The sequence below is a fragment of the Lipotes vexillifer genome, unplaced genomic scaffold (genome assembly GCF_000442215.2).
Source record: "Lipotes vexillifer unplaced genomic scaffold, Lipotes_vexillifer_v1.1 scaffold426, whole genome shotgun sequence".
Taxonomy (NCBI): Eukaryota; Metazoa; Chordata; class Mammalia; order Artiodactyla; family Lipotidae; genus Lipotes; species Lipotes vexillifer.
The window spans coordinates 4,824,187-4,842,923 of record NW_006779491.1 but is presented as its reverse complement, the minus strand read 5'-3'; the positions used below and the strand labels follow the sequence as shown (position 1 = coordinate 4,842,923).

At 45.1% G+C, this 18,737-nt stretch overlaps 1 protein-coding gene across 1 annotated transcript in view; it reads left to right on the top strand.

Moving 5' to 3' along the window:
• The window catches only part of HS3ST4 (heparan sulfate-glucosamine 3-sulfotransferase 4), a 411,880-nt gene that overhangs the window by 774 nt on the left and 392,369 nt on the right, over positions 1–18,737 (top strand). The window contains exon 2 of the mRNA XM_007452839.1: positions 6–724. Within this exon, the coding sequence (XP_007452901.1) occupies positions 6–724 (719 nt within the window). The remainder of the gene's footprint in view (positions 1–5; positions 725–18,737) is intronic.

Here is an 18,737-nt window from a genome sequence, read left to right as displayed (position 1 = left end):
CCCAGTGGTCCGCACCTCCTCCGCCTCCGCCTCCGCCTCTCGCCGCGCCGCCGCCGCCCGGCGCCTCGGTTAAGGGCACGCCGGCGCGCAAGCTGCTTTTCATGTGCACCTTGTCCCTGTCCGTCACCTACCTGTGCTACAGCCTCCTGGGCGGCTCGGGCTCTCTGCAATTCCCCCTGGCGCTGCAGGAGCCGCCGGCCGCCGCCGCCGAGCCCCCGCCAAGCCCGCCGCCACCCTCGCTGCTGCCTCCCCCCGTGCGCCTCGGCGCCCCCTCGCAGCCGCCAGCGCCGCCGCCGCCGGACAGCGCGAGCCGCGGGGAGCCGCCCGAGCCCCCCGAGCAGCCTTCCGCCCCCGGGGCCGACGGCTGGGGGCTGGCGAGCGGCGGCGGGGGCGCCCGGGACGCCTGGCTCCGGACCCCGCTGGCCTCTGGCGAGATGGTCACGGCGCAGAGCGCGCTGCTGGAGAGGGAAGCGCAGGAGTCCAGCACCACAGACGAGGAGCTCGCAGGCCGGAGGGCGGCCAACGGGAGCAGCGTGAGGGGCGGCGCCGTCAGCACCCCCGACTACGGAGAGAAGAAGCTGCCACAGGCGCTTATCATCGGGGTCAAGAAAGGAGGGACCCGCGCGCTGCTGGAGGCGATCCGAGTGCACCCGGACGTGCGGGCGGTGGGCGTAGAGCCGCACTTCTTCGACAGGAACTATGAAAAGGGACTGGAATGGTACAGGTAGGACCCCGAGCTCGGCGGACGGGAGAGGCGCGTAGGGGAGACCAGCACGGGAAGCCGCCGCTCCCCTGGCCCTTGGGGATCCGGGCAGCGTCCCGAGAGGTCTTAACCCCGCGCGGGCTCTGCGCACCCTGGCGGGGCTGCTCTGGGGGAGCGGCGGAGAGGGCTGGAGGCTAGCGAGGGATCACTTAATTCCAGGGCGAGGAGAGAGGGGTTCCCCTGATCTGCCTGCCTCAGGCTCCTCATCCAGGGAGCTGCTTTCCGAATCTGCCTAGTTCCAAGCCTGGGAATCCCCAGCCCTCGTGCCCCCGGGGTGTTTCCTAAGCCAGGCTCTTGCGGGGCGGTGCGCTTCTGTGCTGGGGACGCTGAGGAACGGACAGGACAGCTAGATTGCCCAGAGGGCTTTGGGATCCCCTGGAATCTCTCAAAATCGCCCTCAGACGCATTTGCGTGGCTGGAATCCAGTGTTTTCAGTTCAGAGCAAAATGAACAGGGAACAGTTAAAATGATGATGCTGGCGAGTTCGGGCTTTCTAGTAAAAACTCAGGATGTCCCCCATCTCCAGAACTTTCTATCCCTCTTGGGCTGCATGAACACTGGGTTGATTTTGCATCAGGAGTATCCGTGCCTACGTGACAGTTGGTGCCCTAAGAGTTTTCATGCCCTGCACCTGTGCCCTTTCTAACCTGTGCCTCCTTTGCAACAGATTGGAGCTTGTTATCTAGTGAGTTGTTTGTTCATCTCCCTCCTTTTCCACCGTCTGCCAGCGTTGAGGGAAAGGGAGAAGAGAGGAGTAGTAAGTTAAGTGTGGGTAAAATAAATTAATAATCCAGCGTCGTACCCCCGCCCCCTCCTTTCCTCTTGTTTTTTAATTCCTCTGGAAAACAGATCTGGATGGCTGGCCCCATCTCGGTTGTATCTCAGTAATTAATTGCAATTGTCAACCAGAAACACAGGCTTTGTCAGTTAAAGTGATGTTATCATCTTAACAGAGCCAATAGGTAAAATAAGGATTGTTTCTTGACAAGTCGCCTTCTTGTTGAAGAGATGTGCTTTCTAAGTTTAAATTACAGCCTAGGAAAGTTTTAGAAATAACTTAACTTTGGAAATATATGATAAATGTGTGTATTGTGATTGATTTCTTTCCGTTTTAAAAATATGCCTTATGCTTTCAAAGCTTGAGAGAAGTACACTTAGGGATGAACATTCCAGCACATTAAACCGGAACAGCAAATGCCACTGTTCATGTCATGTCTGTTTCAACAGAGAGAACTAATTGCAATATTTTAGGAGGCTTCAAACAGCCCCTTCCTATCAAAATAAAAAACAGCAAATGCCTAATTTAACTGGGAAATCAGTATTTATAACATCACAAGCCATGGCTTCCAGTTTGCAATTATAATTAAAAAGGTGTTAGGATGATTAGTGCAACAACAGCAAAACAAACAAAAAAAACCAGGTATGATGTCTGGGAAGGTTTCAGTTGTTTAACTGATAGTAAGAATGTTCTGGTTTCTGCTGTGAGACAGCCGTGGCCCTAAGAGGGTAACTACGGCTTTTTCCAGTTCTAATTTTAAAGCCCTGTATCTTGTGGGAAGTGTCAAATGCCCTTTGGGGGAGAGGGAGGCATAAAGATCAAATCTCTCCAACACGTGTTTGGGTTGCTTTACCGCAGTTGGAAATGGAGAAGTGGGTGTTTTATTTGAATGAGTTAAAATAAAGTTGACGAAGGGTGTGTGGCGGACTGCATGTCAGGAAGTCCCATCGTAGGGTCTGGAGCATTTTCTGAATGAAAAGATAAAAGATGCCAGGTTTCCTTACGTTCTTTTATACTGCGGTTGGGAAAAGGAGGTATGTAAGCTGCCTCGCTGTCAGGACATGGCTGTTGAGGATCTGTGGTACCCTCAGCCATCACTTGTGGTATTTGGGGCTCAGTGCCCCATAGGACTAAGAGATGTAGATGGAACTGGGTTCCCTTGATCCTCATTTAAGAGGACCATGTGATATCTCTGTATTCCTCATTTCCTGCCCCAGCATCACACCCATGGTAGATCCTTATTGTGCTTAGTGGCGCTGATTGGAGTTGCTGGAGGAGAATCTAACGCAGAGGAATCATTTTCCATCCAAACCTGGCTGTTGAGTTGACTCCCAGAAACCCTTTGGATCCTAGGACAGCTCTCTAGCCTTAACAGGGACAGCGGTCTTTTGGGGGCATTTTGGGGATTTCCGTTGGCCGCATCTCTTCAGGCTCTTCTCTCCCTCTCCCTACCTCCTGGTTCCCTGGTGCCTGTCTTTTAAATGGTGGCATCTGTACTTAAGTGGTTACATTTCCTCCCCATATGCCTTGTACCTTCTCTGGAATCTTACTCTACTATTTGCCTGATAGAGATTCATAGGTTAATTGAAGATTTTGATCCCCTCTTCCCATTATTTGTTTTGTTTTTCTTTTTCATTTCAGTGCGCTTCCCAGTAGCCTGCTGATTCTGCAGGTGATCATGGTTGTTGTGATTTCCATGAGAGGGAGAGAAGGAAGAAATTGGGGCTGCTCTCGGCAGAGCTGGCAAGGGTTTCCTCATATTCAACTAAGCAGTCCCAGTTTTATTTCCTTGGTGTCACTCCGGTCATGTCTAAATCCGGGTTTTGCTTTCGCCTATGCTGTTGATCTAATGTGATTTAAAAACACATTTGCGATTAGAACATATGCATCAGATTTGCAGGACAAGAGAGACTGATGGCTTAGGGTGTGTTAAAGCTGTGGAACAGCAAGCCTCCCTTGGTGGGTTGACACAGGCCAGTGATTAATTAAGTGGGGGTAGATTAAACTCTCCATCCCTCCCCCCCTCAAAAAATTAAAAGGGCAAAGCCACAATACGCCTTTCAATATGAGCTAATGCGCACTGGGCAGAGACCTTAAACTCCTCTATGGGGTGGGACCTTGTGGCAGGCCAAGTGGCTGCCACGGCAGAACTCATTAAAGTGATGGAAATGACTTGAGCTGTGGGCTCCCTCGTGGATTACAGACTGTACAGTGACTGTGACCACTTTGCTTTGGAAACCACTCAGCTGTAGGGTGACGGGAGGTGACCCTCCATGGTTTCAAGTTGTCTTCACTGCCAGCAGTTACTACACACATCCTGCTGGCTGGAGGGAAATAGCTGGCGTTCAGTAGTCACGCCTGTGCTACGCAGAGGAGAGTGGTCCACAGCATCATTCGGACGTGGTGTCCAGAGAGAGAAAGAAGGAGGGCAGCATAAGGCACTGGCGTGTATTGGACGCCTATTGTCGTGGTGGTTTGCGTTTTATAGACGTATTATCGCATCTGGGTGGCATGATGAGGCTGTGAGCAAAAGAACAGCATTTCTGCTTTACAGTTGGCTCCCAGAGGGTAAAACAACTTGCTCGAGGTTGCTCAGCTGGCCAGTGGTTGAGCTGACATTTGAAGCCACATCTGTCCAAAGTGCTGGTATATAGAGTGCGAGCAAGGTCTTTTCCTTCCTTTCATTCAGCAAACATTTAATGATACTTAATATGTGCACATGTACTGTTGTAGGTGCTGGGGCTAAAGGGGTGAACAAGACAGGTGAAGCACCCTGTTCTCTTGGAACTGACGTATTAGTGGGGGTGGGAGTGGGAGAAGGGGAGACAGCAAACAAGCAAGTCTTTCTGCTTACTCTTGTAATGTGGCTACTAGAAAATTAAAATTTACACTTGTGACTCTTGTTATGTTTATTTCCACTGGGCAGCACTCCTGTAGAGCTCTGCTTTTTAAACTTTAAATGCTCACAAAACATGGGGAGCGGGGGTGGGGAGTGGTGGTGTTAACATGCAGATTCTGAGTCCGTAGGTCGGGGAAGGGGCCTGAGATTCTGCATTTCTGATTTCCAAGGTGATGCCGATGCTGCTGATTCCTGGACCTCCCTTTGAGTAGCAGCGGCCTAGAAAGTAATTGGTGTGTGTGTGCATGTGTTATTTTAAATGATGAGGGAAAACCTCTCTGTGGAGGTGGTATAAGTGTCATGAAAGAGTAAGATCCTCCCATGTGAAGACCTGGGTGGAGAGGTTTGTAAGCAGAGGGAACAGCAAGTGCAAAGGCTCTGAGGTAGAAACAAGCCTCATGGCTTTTCAAAGTGTTCTTTCATTATTCCAAAAGCACAGTGTTTGTAGCTGCGCAGAGCTGGGTTCAAAACCTGGCTTTGCAACTTACTTGTCCGATGATCTGGCTTGGATGACTGACATAACATCACTTGCCTTCCGTTTATCTGAGAGTAATTCCTTCCTCGCAAGGTTGTTAGGAAGAATAAGTGAAATACTAAAAGTGAATATATTTTCGAAACAAAAAATGAGTATCCTAGAGCAGAGATCCAAATGATCCCAACTACTGAGTTTTGGTCTCACATGCTTTACCTTCTGTCCCAGCTGTCCTAATATTGACTGGAGGCTCTTATTGGGGATGTTTTTGGGAAAAGGCTAATAATGATTGGCTTTGAAATCTACATCTGCTTAACCTTTTAAACCAAGGGTCACCAACTCAGATGCCTTCAGGGCTCATGTGGATAATATACACGAGCAAAATAGACTAGGTAGGGAGAAACTGGGGCACAGATGTTCTTTCCAAAGGAGCAGCTACTGCTATATTCCAGCTACCCTTTTCCATGTGCAAATGTGGCATCAGGGGAACGAGGTCTTCCACTTGGTAAAAGAAACCTGGAAATCCAGGTTTTGGTATGAAGTGGCCTGGTTTTTAATGTTGGCAACAGACTGAGATTTCTTAAAAGCGTGGTGTGGGCCAGCACTGCAGGACAAGCAAAACACATCTGTGGGCTGGATACAGCCAGCTGGCTACTGGTTAGGGACCTTTGGTTTAAACTCATTTCACAAAGTACCTGGCATACCCACACCCTCTGCAGTTGCCAGAATTGTGGCTTACTTGTGCTACTTTAGTTTAGGTATTTTCTCCCTTAACTGATTTTGCAACAGCATGGGGGGAACTACCTCTGAGATATGTTGCAGCAGCAACAAAGGAAACTGGATATAAACAGGAACTGGATATAAACTGGATATAAGCAGAAAAAGGCAATTCACAAATAAATTTCCCTTTTGTTCCCAGTGAACATTTTCTTGAAGGAGGGGAAATTCTCAGTTCTTCACTCCGTAATCAGGAGTATCTGTATTTGATCCGTTTAGGTCAGTTGCACTTATAAAATAGATTCTGGTCACATGGACGGAGTAAGACCTGAGAGTTTTCTAGGGTTCTAGGTTTTTCTTTGCCACATTGCCTCACTGGATGTGAGGTTCCTTAATATCTTCCTCCCTCTCCCTCCCTCCTTCCCTCCCTTCCTTCCTTCCTTCTCTATTACTTAGATGATGAGGCTGTGTTATCTTCATAGGGTCCATTCAACCACTGAAATATTTTGGTTCTAGAACAAACACTTGTATGAGACTCTTCAGAAGGAGGAAGCTAGTCAAGTAGTAGCGACATACTTTGGAGCATGTATTTGTGTCTCTGAGCCTGAATCCACTGCATCCTCATTGTGTGACCTTGGGCAAATTACTCGATATCGCCAAGCCTCAATTTCTTTATCTGCAGAATGGGCTCAGTAGTATTTACTTTGAAGGGATGATGTGAGGATGAAATGAAATGACATTCAAAGTGCCCTACACAGTGTGTGACATAATACATTTTTCTCTCCCCTTCTTTCCTCTCTCTTTTACTCCCATTTTTTCCTTTTCCCCCTTGGTTTTCTTCTTCATTTTCCTTCCATTCTTTCATTTTATCCTGCCTGTCAGTACAGAAGGCCCTAAAGAGAATGCGGTAATGCATTTTTCATTTGAATATAGTCTTTTATTTCAAGATTATGCCTGAATGAGGGATTTCCAACCCTGAAGCAGCTCTTAAGTAGCTCTCCAGAGAATAATCAAAACCAGATTCCAGAATTTGGTCTATTGTAGCTTGAGCTGAAGGAGAAAAGTCTGATTGCAGGAGGTAAGTGCAACCAGAATTCTCCATAAAGGGGATGGGGTAGGGAAGAGGCTAGGCTCTCTGGGCTGGCCCACTGACATTTTCTTGAGCCTATGGTAGGAGTTGATGCTGATTGCTCCGATAGGTACAGGGATATTTAGGATGCCAAGGGCATGCTTGCCTTCAGTTTTCCTGCAGATCTGAAAGCTTTTGAGAATGAAGGGTGGTTCAGGAACACCCTATGAAACTCCCTGTCTTGAGATTTGAGATTTGGCGGCTTTTTCTGGGGAGTTCTCTAGCCATCAGGACATGATTTATTTATTTTTATTTTTATTCTTGTAAATCGTACCAAGTATTTTTACTTTTAAATTGAGTCAGGAGAGAGGCCTCCAGATTTCAGGTGAATGAGGGATTGCTAGGGTTGCACGGTAGAAAGTTTTAAAGGTTTTGGTTTTGCATAATGGATGATATCTCTGAAACTGGTTGAACCACTGCCCTGTTAAAGTAATCCCTCGCTTCCATTGGTTTCTGCGGTTTAACAGGCTCCTCTATAACTGTCTTGGGAATTTCAGTCTGAAATTATAATTCACTAAGGGAGCCTTTCAGCATATCTTGCCATTAATTAAAAGCAGGTGGTTGATTTTTTTTTTTTTAACACTCACTAGTTAGGGTTGCCTTTCTTGAAAAAACTTTTTTTCAACCTTTATTTAAGAATGTATAAAGCATATATGGAGGAAAACAAAGCAACACATGAATTAGGCCATATTTTTTGGTTGTAGGTGATAGAAATGGAGCTAAACCAAGAAAGATAATTATTGGCTTATTACTTAGGAAGTCTAAGGGGTGATGGCTTCAAGAAAAGCTGAATCCAGGGGCTCAGATAATGGCACTCGGTCTCTGTCTCTTTCCATTCTTTGCCATGTTTATACCTTGCTTCATTCTCAGATAGGTTGTCTCACTACATTTTAGGCAAGATGGTAAGCAGCAACCCTAGACATGCGTTTTTTTTGTTTATCAGTTCTTTCGGAAAAAATTTTTCTTAAGAGCTTCTGTGAGAAATTCCTGGAGATGCTGTTGATCCAGGTTGGGTCAGGTGTCCATCCTCAAGCAGTCATTGTGTAGTTACTCTAATCAGGCCTGGTGGATGTAGCCACCGCTTTGGCTTGGGGCGATGGTGGGAGTAGGGAAGCAGGGTTATTCCCAATACAGCCATAGGGAGTAGTTTCCCCATAAAGAATGAGGTGTTCAGGCGTTCTGTTGATATAAGAAGTAGGGAACAGTTAAAACCACATATTCATTAAACATATAAAGATCCGCTCTGGGGAAGGCATATGATCTCTTTGACTATTTTAAGCTGGGAAGAGGTACAAGTGGTTAGTTTGGGGAGGTTAAATGTACTTGTTATTTCAATTATTCATTTATTTATTCTATTTATTCGTTAAACACGTATTTAATGTCAATTATGTGTCAAACATGAATCAGTCATGACCTGTGATCTGAAAGAACTCACAGAGCGGTAATTAAAGTCTTGACAAAGTGCGATTTATTCTAGGAATGGAAGGATGGTTTGATCTTGGGAAATCTAATAAATACTGTGATCCCATTTAGAGAAAAATCTTATGATTATTTTATGGATGCTAAAAAGTCTGATAAAACTAAATATTTATTTTTGATTTTTCGAACGTCTGCTAATAAAATCGGATCATACCCAAAGCAAGCATCGTATTTAATGGTGTAACACTAGAAACACTCCCATTACATCCAGAGCAAGACCAGAACGCCCACTATCATCACTATGATTTACCATTGCTCAGGAATGAATGCAGTTAGATGCAAAAAAGAATAAGAACGGGGAAGTTAGAATTATCACCCTTTGCCAGTAATTTCATCTTGTTTTTGAAAACCTAAGATAAGCAATCCCCCCCAACCCATGAATCTATTAGAAATAATAATAGGATTTATTAATGTGAGGAAATTACTATGCAAAATCTATAGTTTTCCTATCTGCCTATGCCAAGCATTTTGAAAATATAGTGAGAGAAAATATCCTATTTATAGAACCAACCAAAGAGACAAAATAACTAGGAATAAATTTAGCAAGAATTGCAAGGGACTTGCAAGAACAAAATTTTAATACTTTCCTCAGGGGTGTCAGAGAAGAAAGCAGTAAGTGGAAAAGAGAGCTCTTTCTCTAGGATAGCGCTTCTTTTTTTTTCCCCCCCCCCCCACCCCCTTCCTGATTTCCCTCCCCCTCTCCTTCGCCCCCTCCCCTTTTTAACTGGAGATCTTTGCTACTACATTGAGGTCAGGTGTGTTTGAGAGTGGTCTGAAGATATCGTCTCTATGAACATGGCCAAATGAGGAGAGGATGGTAAGATGACCGCTCCTGTTCAGATTCATAAACAGTGTTAGAATTCCTCGTGGAGGAGGGTGGGTGCTGGCTGTTTCACATCCCAAATTCAGGGCTGGTAGGATCGTGCCAAGGGGAGGATTAACAGTTGAATTGGTGTAAATTAGTAAATTTAGGTGCACTCCTGTTGCTACAAAGCAAAAAACAAATCATAGACAAATGATGGTTATTTAATGGAACAGGGAGATGAAGTTAAGATTTGGGCCTGAAAGAATCACGGTAGCAGGGTGGTAAGAATCGCGGTGGTGGACACGTACTGTATATGCCAGCTTCTGCCCCGAGCAGTGGGTTCATTCAGTCTTCCCAAGAGCCTGGTGAGACAGGTACTGTGATTGCCCACGGTTTACAGGTCAGGGAACTGAGGGGCCGAGAAGTCAAGGAACTTACTCAAGATGAGTTGGGATTCAAACCCAGGTGTTTGGCTCCAAACATACAGCAGTTCCTTTTTTTTCTTGAAGATTTTTTTTTGATGTGGACCATTTTTTTAAAAAGTCTTTATTGAATTTGATACAGTATTGCTTCTGCTTTATGTTTTTGGTTTTTTGGCCACGAGGCATGTGGGATCTTAGCTCCCTGACCAGGGATCGAACCTGCACCCCCTGCCTTGGAAGGCGAAGTCTTAACCACTGGACTTCCGGGGAGGTCCCCAGCATTTCCTTTCATTTGTCCCCAAGCTCTTTTCCACTGGAAGCGTGGTCTTCCAGCATCCTGGGGGTGAATAATAAATGCCAGCATTTCTGTGCTAGAAGGTTTTGGATTCCTGTGTGTGCATGGCCTACCTACAGGACAGGCTAATTGTGGGGTTTTGCCCCCAAAACAGACCATGGAAGTGTCTCCCTTTCTGTGCTGGGACCAAGCTCATTCCCACTTCAGGGCATTTATTTGTTTTTTTTTTTTTGCAGTACGCGGGCCTCTCACTGTTGTGGCCTCTCCCGTTGCGGAGCACAGGCTCCGGATGCACAGGCTCAGCGGCCATGGCTCACGGGCCCAGCCGCTCCGTGGCATGTGCGATCTTCCCGGACTGGGTCACGAACCCGTGTTCCCTGCATCGGCAGGTGGACTCTCAACCACTGCGCCACCAGGGAAGCCCCACTTTAGGGCATTTAAATCTCTGTTTCCTCTTCGGGGAATTCTCTGTCCCCAGATCCCTAGACTGCAGGTATCTCGTTACCTGTCCTTCAGATCTTGGCTCATATTTCAGCACCCCCCCCCACCCGCACAAGACCTTTAATAACTACCTAATTTAAAGACCCTTTTCCACTTCTGAGCTTCTTACACTGTTTTATTTTCTTTAGAGCATGTATTGCTCTCCCAAATCATCCTAATGACTTACCTCTCCCTCCCCAGAAGATCAAGTACAGGGGAGCAGGGCCTTGTCCCACATGATCTAGCCAGTGCTCTGAACCAGAAGCAGTACTTGGCACATGCTAGGCAATCCATAACGGTGGCTTATTCATCACTAATTCTGAATCAATGACTTATTGAATGAAAGGGGTACCTTCTTTGTGCTGTTTTCTTTCAAAACCCCAGGCTTCTGCAGAGAAATCACACACTCACATTCCTTGGGAACTCTGGCTAAGGATTGTTGTCAGCTCTTTCACGTACTATTTTTGCAAGACTATTTTGGGTACAAGAAAGAGAAACCCACTCAAACAAGCTGTGTGGGCTAGACAGTCTCCCCAAAAGGTCCCAGCGGCATACCACGTTATCCCATTTATTCTTCTCGGCAGCCTCGTGAAGGAGATACTGTCTTATCCCCGTGTTACAAATAAAGAGAATGAGACTTCAGAAGGGCAGGTGACGTTCCCGGGGTCACACAGCAGGTGTCTTTACATTGTAACAGGTGGCTTTTGGTTCCTAGCCTTTGTTGCTGTAGTTGCCAAAGTTTTAGAAGAGCCTGGATTATTCCTGACAGACTGTTATGCTCCAAGAGTAGTTTAGATGGTGTTTCTCTAAATGCATTATCAAAATGACATTATTGCCGTTTAACAATCAAACAATTACATCGAGGCTGTGTTCGATTTGTTGCTCACTGTAGGTGCAGATACACCTTTCTGCCTCCAGGTTAAAGCCTCTACAGGGGGTTGGAGGTTTGGGTGTCCCCGGAGCTGAGGAAATTTGAGTCAAACTGCTTGAGTGCCTTTATCATAGGGCAGTTTGCCTGCTTGGAGCTCTGTGATATTTAGAAAAGAAAGCTGAACCTAAAATCAGAAATTAAAGATTTGGAGTCTGAGTTCTGTGTCTACCTTGCGTTGTGTGCATAGAGAGTATTTAGCCTTTGAGCCTTTGTTTTCTCATCTCTAAAATGGGAATAACAGTTTCTAATAACCCCGCAGTGATTTTGCAAGGGCAGAATAATGGTGATGTGCTCGCATCTGCTTTGTGTACATTCTGTAGTTGTTGTTAATCCACGCACGTTTTCATGAACTCCCCCAGGTAATTGGTTTTCTGGAATGTTGCACTCCAGGGAGTATCTGAAATACAGGACAAGCACTCTTATCATAAAGTTAGATTAAGAAGTTTAATTTACAGAAACTATTATATACCATGGATATCAAACCTTGGGAGGGCAGACCGCATAAAGATCCTGAGAATTCCTGGAGAACCTCTGTCTGCATAATTCTTTTATCTGATTCATGACCACCGATGCATCATTCTTTCATACTGAAAAAACATAAAAAGTTTTAGGGCACATTTGCTTTTTAGGATTGCCCTGCAGTTGACGAGCTTTGGGAGTGACCAGAAGATTCTCTCATTTTGCTCTCACATGACCTGTCATCTCTTTTTCCTGTGCACTCTCTCTGCATTTCTCAGATGGGCATATTAAATTCCCACCTTCTGGCTGCCTTACTAGCCTACTTTCTAAGCTGTGGAAGGCAGAATAACGCACCCTCCCAATAACCACATCCTAATCCCCAAAACCTGTGAGTATGCTACATTAAATGGCAAAGAAGAATTAAGGTTGCAGATGGAATTACTATCGCTAAACAGCTAACCTTGAGATGGGAGATTATCTTGGATTATCTGGATGAGCCCCATGTAATCACAAGAGTCCTTTTAAATGGAAGAGGGGGCAGAAGAGAGAGAATGAGAGGGATGGCAGCATGGGAGGGACTCAATCTGCTATTGCTGGCTTTGAAGATAGAAGAAGCAGCCACAAGCTAAGGAATTCAGGCAGCTTCCAGCAGCTACAGAAAAGGAAAGCATTCTTCCTTGGAACTTCTAGGAGGAATGCAACCCTTTTGACACTTTGATTGTAGCCCATGGAGACCCATTTCAGGCTTCTGACTTCTAGCATGTTAAGCCAGTTAGTTTGTGGCCATTTGTTACAGCAGCAAAACACTCTTCCCACATATCTTCAGAAGTCACCATCTTGTTTCTTTTATTCCCTTTGCTTTTTCTCTTTTTTTCTGGAGAGTATAATCTCCGAGGCTCTTTGGTCTCTTGCCAAACAGCAACATAGATGTCACTGTCCACTATTTGCAGATGGTCACTGTATTTAGGGAAAAAACGGAACTGTTGCAACAAAGAGACCCCAACCTACAGTGGGTTAAATAAGATAGGTGATTTTTTTCTCCCTCATAATGAAAGTCGATATTCAAAGTTTGTAGCGATTGTTGCTGCCTGGAGACCAACCACTCAGAAGGAACACAAGCTGCAAACAGTGAGTTCAGGTGTGCAGGTGTATATGTTTGAGTGGCAGGCCTGCATGGGCACTCCAGCCAGACTGGACTGCTGGAGCAGCTGTGCTCAGGGAGACCATTCAGAGACCCAAGTTCCATTCTTTCCTTCTTGTTGCTCTGCCATCCCCCTGGGAGCATGTTAGAAATGCAGAATCTCAGGTCCCATCACCAACTTTCGGAAACAGAATTTTAAGAAGATACTTGGGGAATAACTTTGCACAAAGTTTGAGAAGGTGGCCTTACAGTGAAGCTGTTCAATTTCAGCATAGTGGACATTTGGGGTCAAGAAAGTCTTCGTGGTGGGGGGCTCTTCTGTGCCTTGTAGGATGTTTAGCAACCTCTCTGGCTTCTGCCTTCCCCAGATGCCAGTAGCTGACTCCTCACCCCTCATTTGAATAGCCAGAAATGCCTCCAAACATTGCCAGATGTCCCTGGGAAGCAAAATTGCCTGTGGTTGAGTGAGAACCCCTGCGTTAGAGGATTTTTCTCCTGCGTGATCAGAGCTGAGGCTCCACCCCATTTACCTTCCAGCCAACAGTCAGGCAAAGAGGGCAAAGTCTAGGAAGCAGTGTTCTCTTAAGCAAGTAGCAGAAATGACCCTCATGACTTCCAGTCTCCTTCTGTTGGTGAGAATTCCAGTGCATGGCCAGATCAACTGCAGCGGATTCTGGGGACCGTATGAGTGTCTCTCTCTGTGCCCAGGAAGGAGGGGAGAATGAGTCTGGGGTCAGGGAATCCAGTTGGAAAGATGAAATAAATTGAGTAGGTGTAATATTCTTCGCAGTTGGAACACAGAACTGTTTTAGGAGGTCACAGGAAATTTTAGAGGAACACATAAAATTTACCTGATTCTCTAATAGTGTATTTTGGTATTGAGAGTTTGGCATCTTCTAAACGTCAGTCATAAGTATTCCTCTTGCAGTTTTTTTTTTTTTTTTGCCATATAGATATACTCGCCTATATTTTTTTTACATGAAAAATAATTTTCTTCAATATTTGTAAAGACTGTATCATTACTATAAGTGTGTTTGATGAGGTGGAGACATACATACATACACACATTTATGTTTGTATACATAGATAACTGTCTACCTGTCTATCTACGTATCTATCAATCTGCCTTGGTACCACACGCATCTCTTGCCCAGACTGTTGCAGTAGACCTCTATTCTTATTTCTGCTAACACTCTTGACCTCTGTAGTCTGCTCTTCACAGTGATCAGAGTAAGGGATCCTTCTAGAACATAAAGCAGACCACATCACTCTCCTACTTCACATTTTCCAGTGGCTTTTTGTCAACGTAGAAAAAAATTTTAAGTCCCAATCATGATCTACAAAACCCTAAAGAATCTGACTCCTGCTCACCTCTTCAACCACATTCATTTGCCTTCTTGTCTTTGCTTCTCTGGGTGAACCACACTAACCTCCTTGTTGTACCTTGAGAAGCCAAACATGGCCCTGCCTCAGGGCCTTTGCACTTGTTGCCTCCTCCACTTCCTATAGTGCTGTTTTCTTAGAAGATTGCATGGTTTGCTTCCATTCATTTGAGCCTCTGCTCAACTGTCCCTCCTCAATATGACCTTTTCTTGTACTACCTGGACTCACTTTGTGTATTCCTAGTGGTAAGAGGTCCAGTCATTGGAAAATGCTGGTAAAAACAATGTTACCACCAGCAGTTGCTTAATTCCACAGTTATTCTGCTCTTACCCAGATTTCTGGTTTCTTAGTTTCCTGGTTCTTAATTCCACCATTCTGGAGGGAAAATCTAGTTCTGATCAAAATGACCATGACAGTGCTGGGGTCCGTTTATAAGATGTTTATTGTAACTCTCAGCTGTTCCTGCTATTTAAGTACACCGCCACTAGGTGGTGGTCATGTGACATAGGCTCATTTCAAAGTACAGTAAGGCTTTTCCTGAGATAAAAGATATGAATGGTTTCAGGCTCCTTCCAGCTTGGGTTAATCCTGCATATTTTTCCCCTGCAAAATTAGAGACTTTATAAAAGGTTCACTTTCAGTAAACAATAAACAGACATCAAAACAGATATTTAGAGCCTGTTTAAAACAAACAGACTCAAATACATTTGGCTATCTTTTTTCTCTACCCACTTCTTAGCCAATTTTTAAAATTTGTGTTTAAATACAGAGAGTATATTGCCAGGTGGCATTTTTCTTTCCTTCTTAGCTATGAATGTCTGAATGTGGTCAAACAAAATGAACATACCATGTTTCCAAAAATATATGTTAAGACATTTAATATTAGAAATTATTATTATAACATATATGCCAGATATTAAATAGGTGTACTGCCTGTTTAGACTCTGAAAATTGCATGGCGATTTCAGCCAACAAAAACCCCGTGACCTTACCCAGAACCACCGATTTTCTTATTTAGAATAAAATATGAGTTTGTTCTGTACTCACTGGTTCTCATTCATGAATGAATTGCTGTGTCGAGAGTCCCTTCTTTTGGTTTACTTTCAGCTCTTGGCCTTGGTGCTCCTAGATTTCTTGAGATTATGTCTCTCTCCCTCTACTCCACCAGGAGGAAGAAATTGCCCCCAATCATAATATGTTAGAGGACATTTAAACGAAATCTTTCCCAGTGGTTTGAAGTGTAGCTGTGGAACTCTGTTGTCTAGGATTCTTCTGGTTATAACACGCAGAAATTCCTGGTAAAATCTGAACCAAGCATGAACCAAAAAGGGGTTGAATGGCTTATAATTTAAGAAGTCGTGGGTGGGAATGGCTTAATTAGGGCTTAAACAGTGCCAGCAGATCTCTCATTTTTGGATTTTACTGCCTCTGAGGTGGTCGGCTGCTTTCTGAAAACCTGCCCCCTTGTGGATGGGAGTGGGCGCCAGCGCAGTCTTCTCACCCCAAATGCAGTAGGAAAAACGTGCCATCTTTGCCCCAGAAGTGTTTGCTGAAGTCTCATTGCCTCTTATGGGGTCACACACACATCCTGCAACCAGCTGTTGTTGCCAGAGTGGGTGTGAGGCTTGAGGTACTCGCCCCTCTGGAGCAGAGGCAGGATGCTTCTCCTGGGGGCACGGAGGATGAGATGCGGGCATTTCCCCAAAACAGAGCCAGGATACGGTTATCAAAGAAGGGAAATGGATGCTGGTGCCAAAACCACAGATGTCTATTTTAAGACTCTTCTCTTCAGACATAACCTTTTGCTAAAGCACAACAGACTAAAACAGATAACACCGAGAGTTCCGCTGACTTGTGTGGGGATGGAGGGCCTGGGTCCTCCTCTGTGTCTCTCCAGCAAGTTGGGCACACCATGGCTCAAAATCTCCCTCTCCAGCTCACTGCTTGAAGATTCTTTTTTTTTTTTTAATAACTTTTATTGGAGTATAGTTGGTTTACAATGTTGTGTTAGTTTCAGGTGTACAGCAAAGTGAATCAGTTATACATACACATATATCCACTCTTTTTAAAATTCTTTTCCCATATAGGCCATTACAGAGTACTGAGTAGAGTTCCCTGTGTTATACAGTAAGTCCTTATTAACTATTTTATTTTCCTTAACACAGAAAGAAAGGAAGGAAGGGGAGAAGAGAGAGAGGGAGGGAAGACAAGACGGGCCACTTGTCCAGTCTTAGTACCTAAGCTGCGTGACATCCTGAAAAAAATATCTAAAATACCTGCCCCTCAGAAATCACTAATTATTTATTTAGAATATTTTCTATTTCCATCACTTCCTTAGCAACCCTTAGTAGCTGCCTGGGAAAATTTAAAGAGATTGTATATCTTACAAGAAAATTCTTCAAATAGCAAGTGAAATCGTTTCATCACATGAAGCGTTCCTGCCCATATTCACTTCAAGTCAAGAGGGAGAAATGATTTGGCATTTCATCAGCCTTAATGGGACAACTAGATAGCCCAGAATTTCTAGAACAACCCTGATTCTCTGTCATTTTCCTCTTTGCAGTTAAGGTAAGGCTGATGATAGAATATTAAGTGTGATTTAATTTTTTATGCTTTTGTAAGACTTTTTATAAAAATAAATCTACATTTTGGGGAGTTTTTTGGGGTCAAATCTAGTGTCTTGGTGTTTTGTTTAAAAATAGGTACCTTGTGGGCTGGTGGCGCAGTGGTTGAGAGTCCGCCTGCCGATGCAGGGGACACGGGTTCGTGCCCCGGTCCGGGAAGATCCCACATGCCGCGGAGTGGCTGGGCCCGTGAGCCATGGCCGCTGAGCCTGCGCGTCCGGAGCCTGTGCACCGCAACGGGAGAGGCCACAACAGTGAGAGGCCCGCGTACCGCAAAAAAAAAAAAAAAAAGTACCTTGTGTTGTCTGGGGGATTCTCATTAGCACGCAGTGATGTTTCCCCCTTTGCTGAGGGTCCCTCCCCATCATTTCCCCCCAGAAGAAAGCCACAGGACTCTTCCCTTGAAGGGTTTACCTGCTGGAGGTAAAAGAGATGGAGGAACTAGGAACAGCCATCCAGCCTCTGGCGGCTCATGTATTTGAACCCTTGTTTTCAGAGAGTCCTTTTCCGGCTTTCTTGTGATTTATTTTAAGAGTCTGAAGACCTCTTCCAAATTCTCTCTTGGTTCAGAAAAAGGCAAAATTTCAAAACGAACAGGTTAGGTGGGAAGTGAACTTTTGTGATTTCTCCTTTCTAGCAATTGTGCTTTTGCATATTATGCATTCTGAATAAGAACTGCTAACTTCCTTGATGCGCTTATAGGATTAAAAGAAGACCCGAGTGCATACATGTCCCTCCTTTATCTTATTTAATCCTCCCAGCAGTCCCTGCTGAGCTAGGGTACCTGGTTTTAGGTGAACACTAAGGCACAGAGAGGGGAAGAGTGATTCCCAGAGATACACAGGTCCATAGGGATGCGACCTGGATTCCAACGTAGGCATTTAGGGCGTGTTCTTTTACCCACACAGCTGTAATGCTGAGGGAGTGTTCCATCCACGGTCCAGCTGTCTCTTGTTCCTGTCGGCAGACAGAGTGGTGATTCTCTGGAAACCACTTCTGCAGCCAAATTCCACATGTCCACATCTTAGAGCACAGCTCCCGTTGTCGCATTTCAAGGCTGTTTGGGAAATAAACCCACATCTCCTAATGCTGTGAAAGACTGTTGATAATGTTTATCTACTGGAGTTTGGTTTAAAGGTCTCAGTACTGTGGATAACTTCAGAGAGAGGTATTGATTTTCCAAGCCCTGCTGTGAGCTGGCAGCTTCAGAGACCCAGTGGCTCAGCTATCTCTTCTCGGGACAGCAGAGGTATGAGATTTGCCCTGGGCTGTATATTTTTTAAAAAGAAAGGGAAGGAAAAAAAATCCTTCAGCCTTGGCTATTTCAAAGCCGTGTGAGGGAGGGAAAGCATCTCTTCACTGGCATCTTATTTAGGAATGCTTCCTACCTGCTGCCTTGGTTGTGGGATGTCTGCAGGGAGGGGCTGGTCGCAGGGGCTGTTTTGCTCAGGGAAATCGTGGTCACATCCTTGTTCCTGATGAAGAACGTTTAACCCCCCTCAGGTTGACAGCTGGCTTTGGGAAAGTGTTTCCATGAAGAGTACTTTGGCTGACATTTTAGCAATCACATCGCCCCTTGTTACAAGGCTCTGTGGCATGCATACCACCGGCCTTTATAAAGTGCAGGGTGGCTGGTGTGGAGTAGAAGAGCTTCTGAATCCTGGCTCCTCCTTAAGCCCAGCTTTATTTCTTGTCCCCCTGACTACACGTTATGAACCACACTGTGGAATTTCCTTGTCCTGATGATGGACACCTGCTATTCCTGGAGCTTTGGCCTTCTTTGAAGTTGGAAGGTACATTACAGTGCCGCTGATTGAACGTTATTATTGAATAACATTACTGAATGTTATTCCCACCAAGAGCTGTTGTATGCACTCTCTCCCAAACAACAGACCTCCTGATTACCTCATGACCACCTGTTCTTATACCCATTTTACACATGAGAAAACTAACGTAGGGA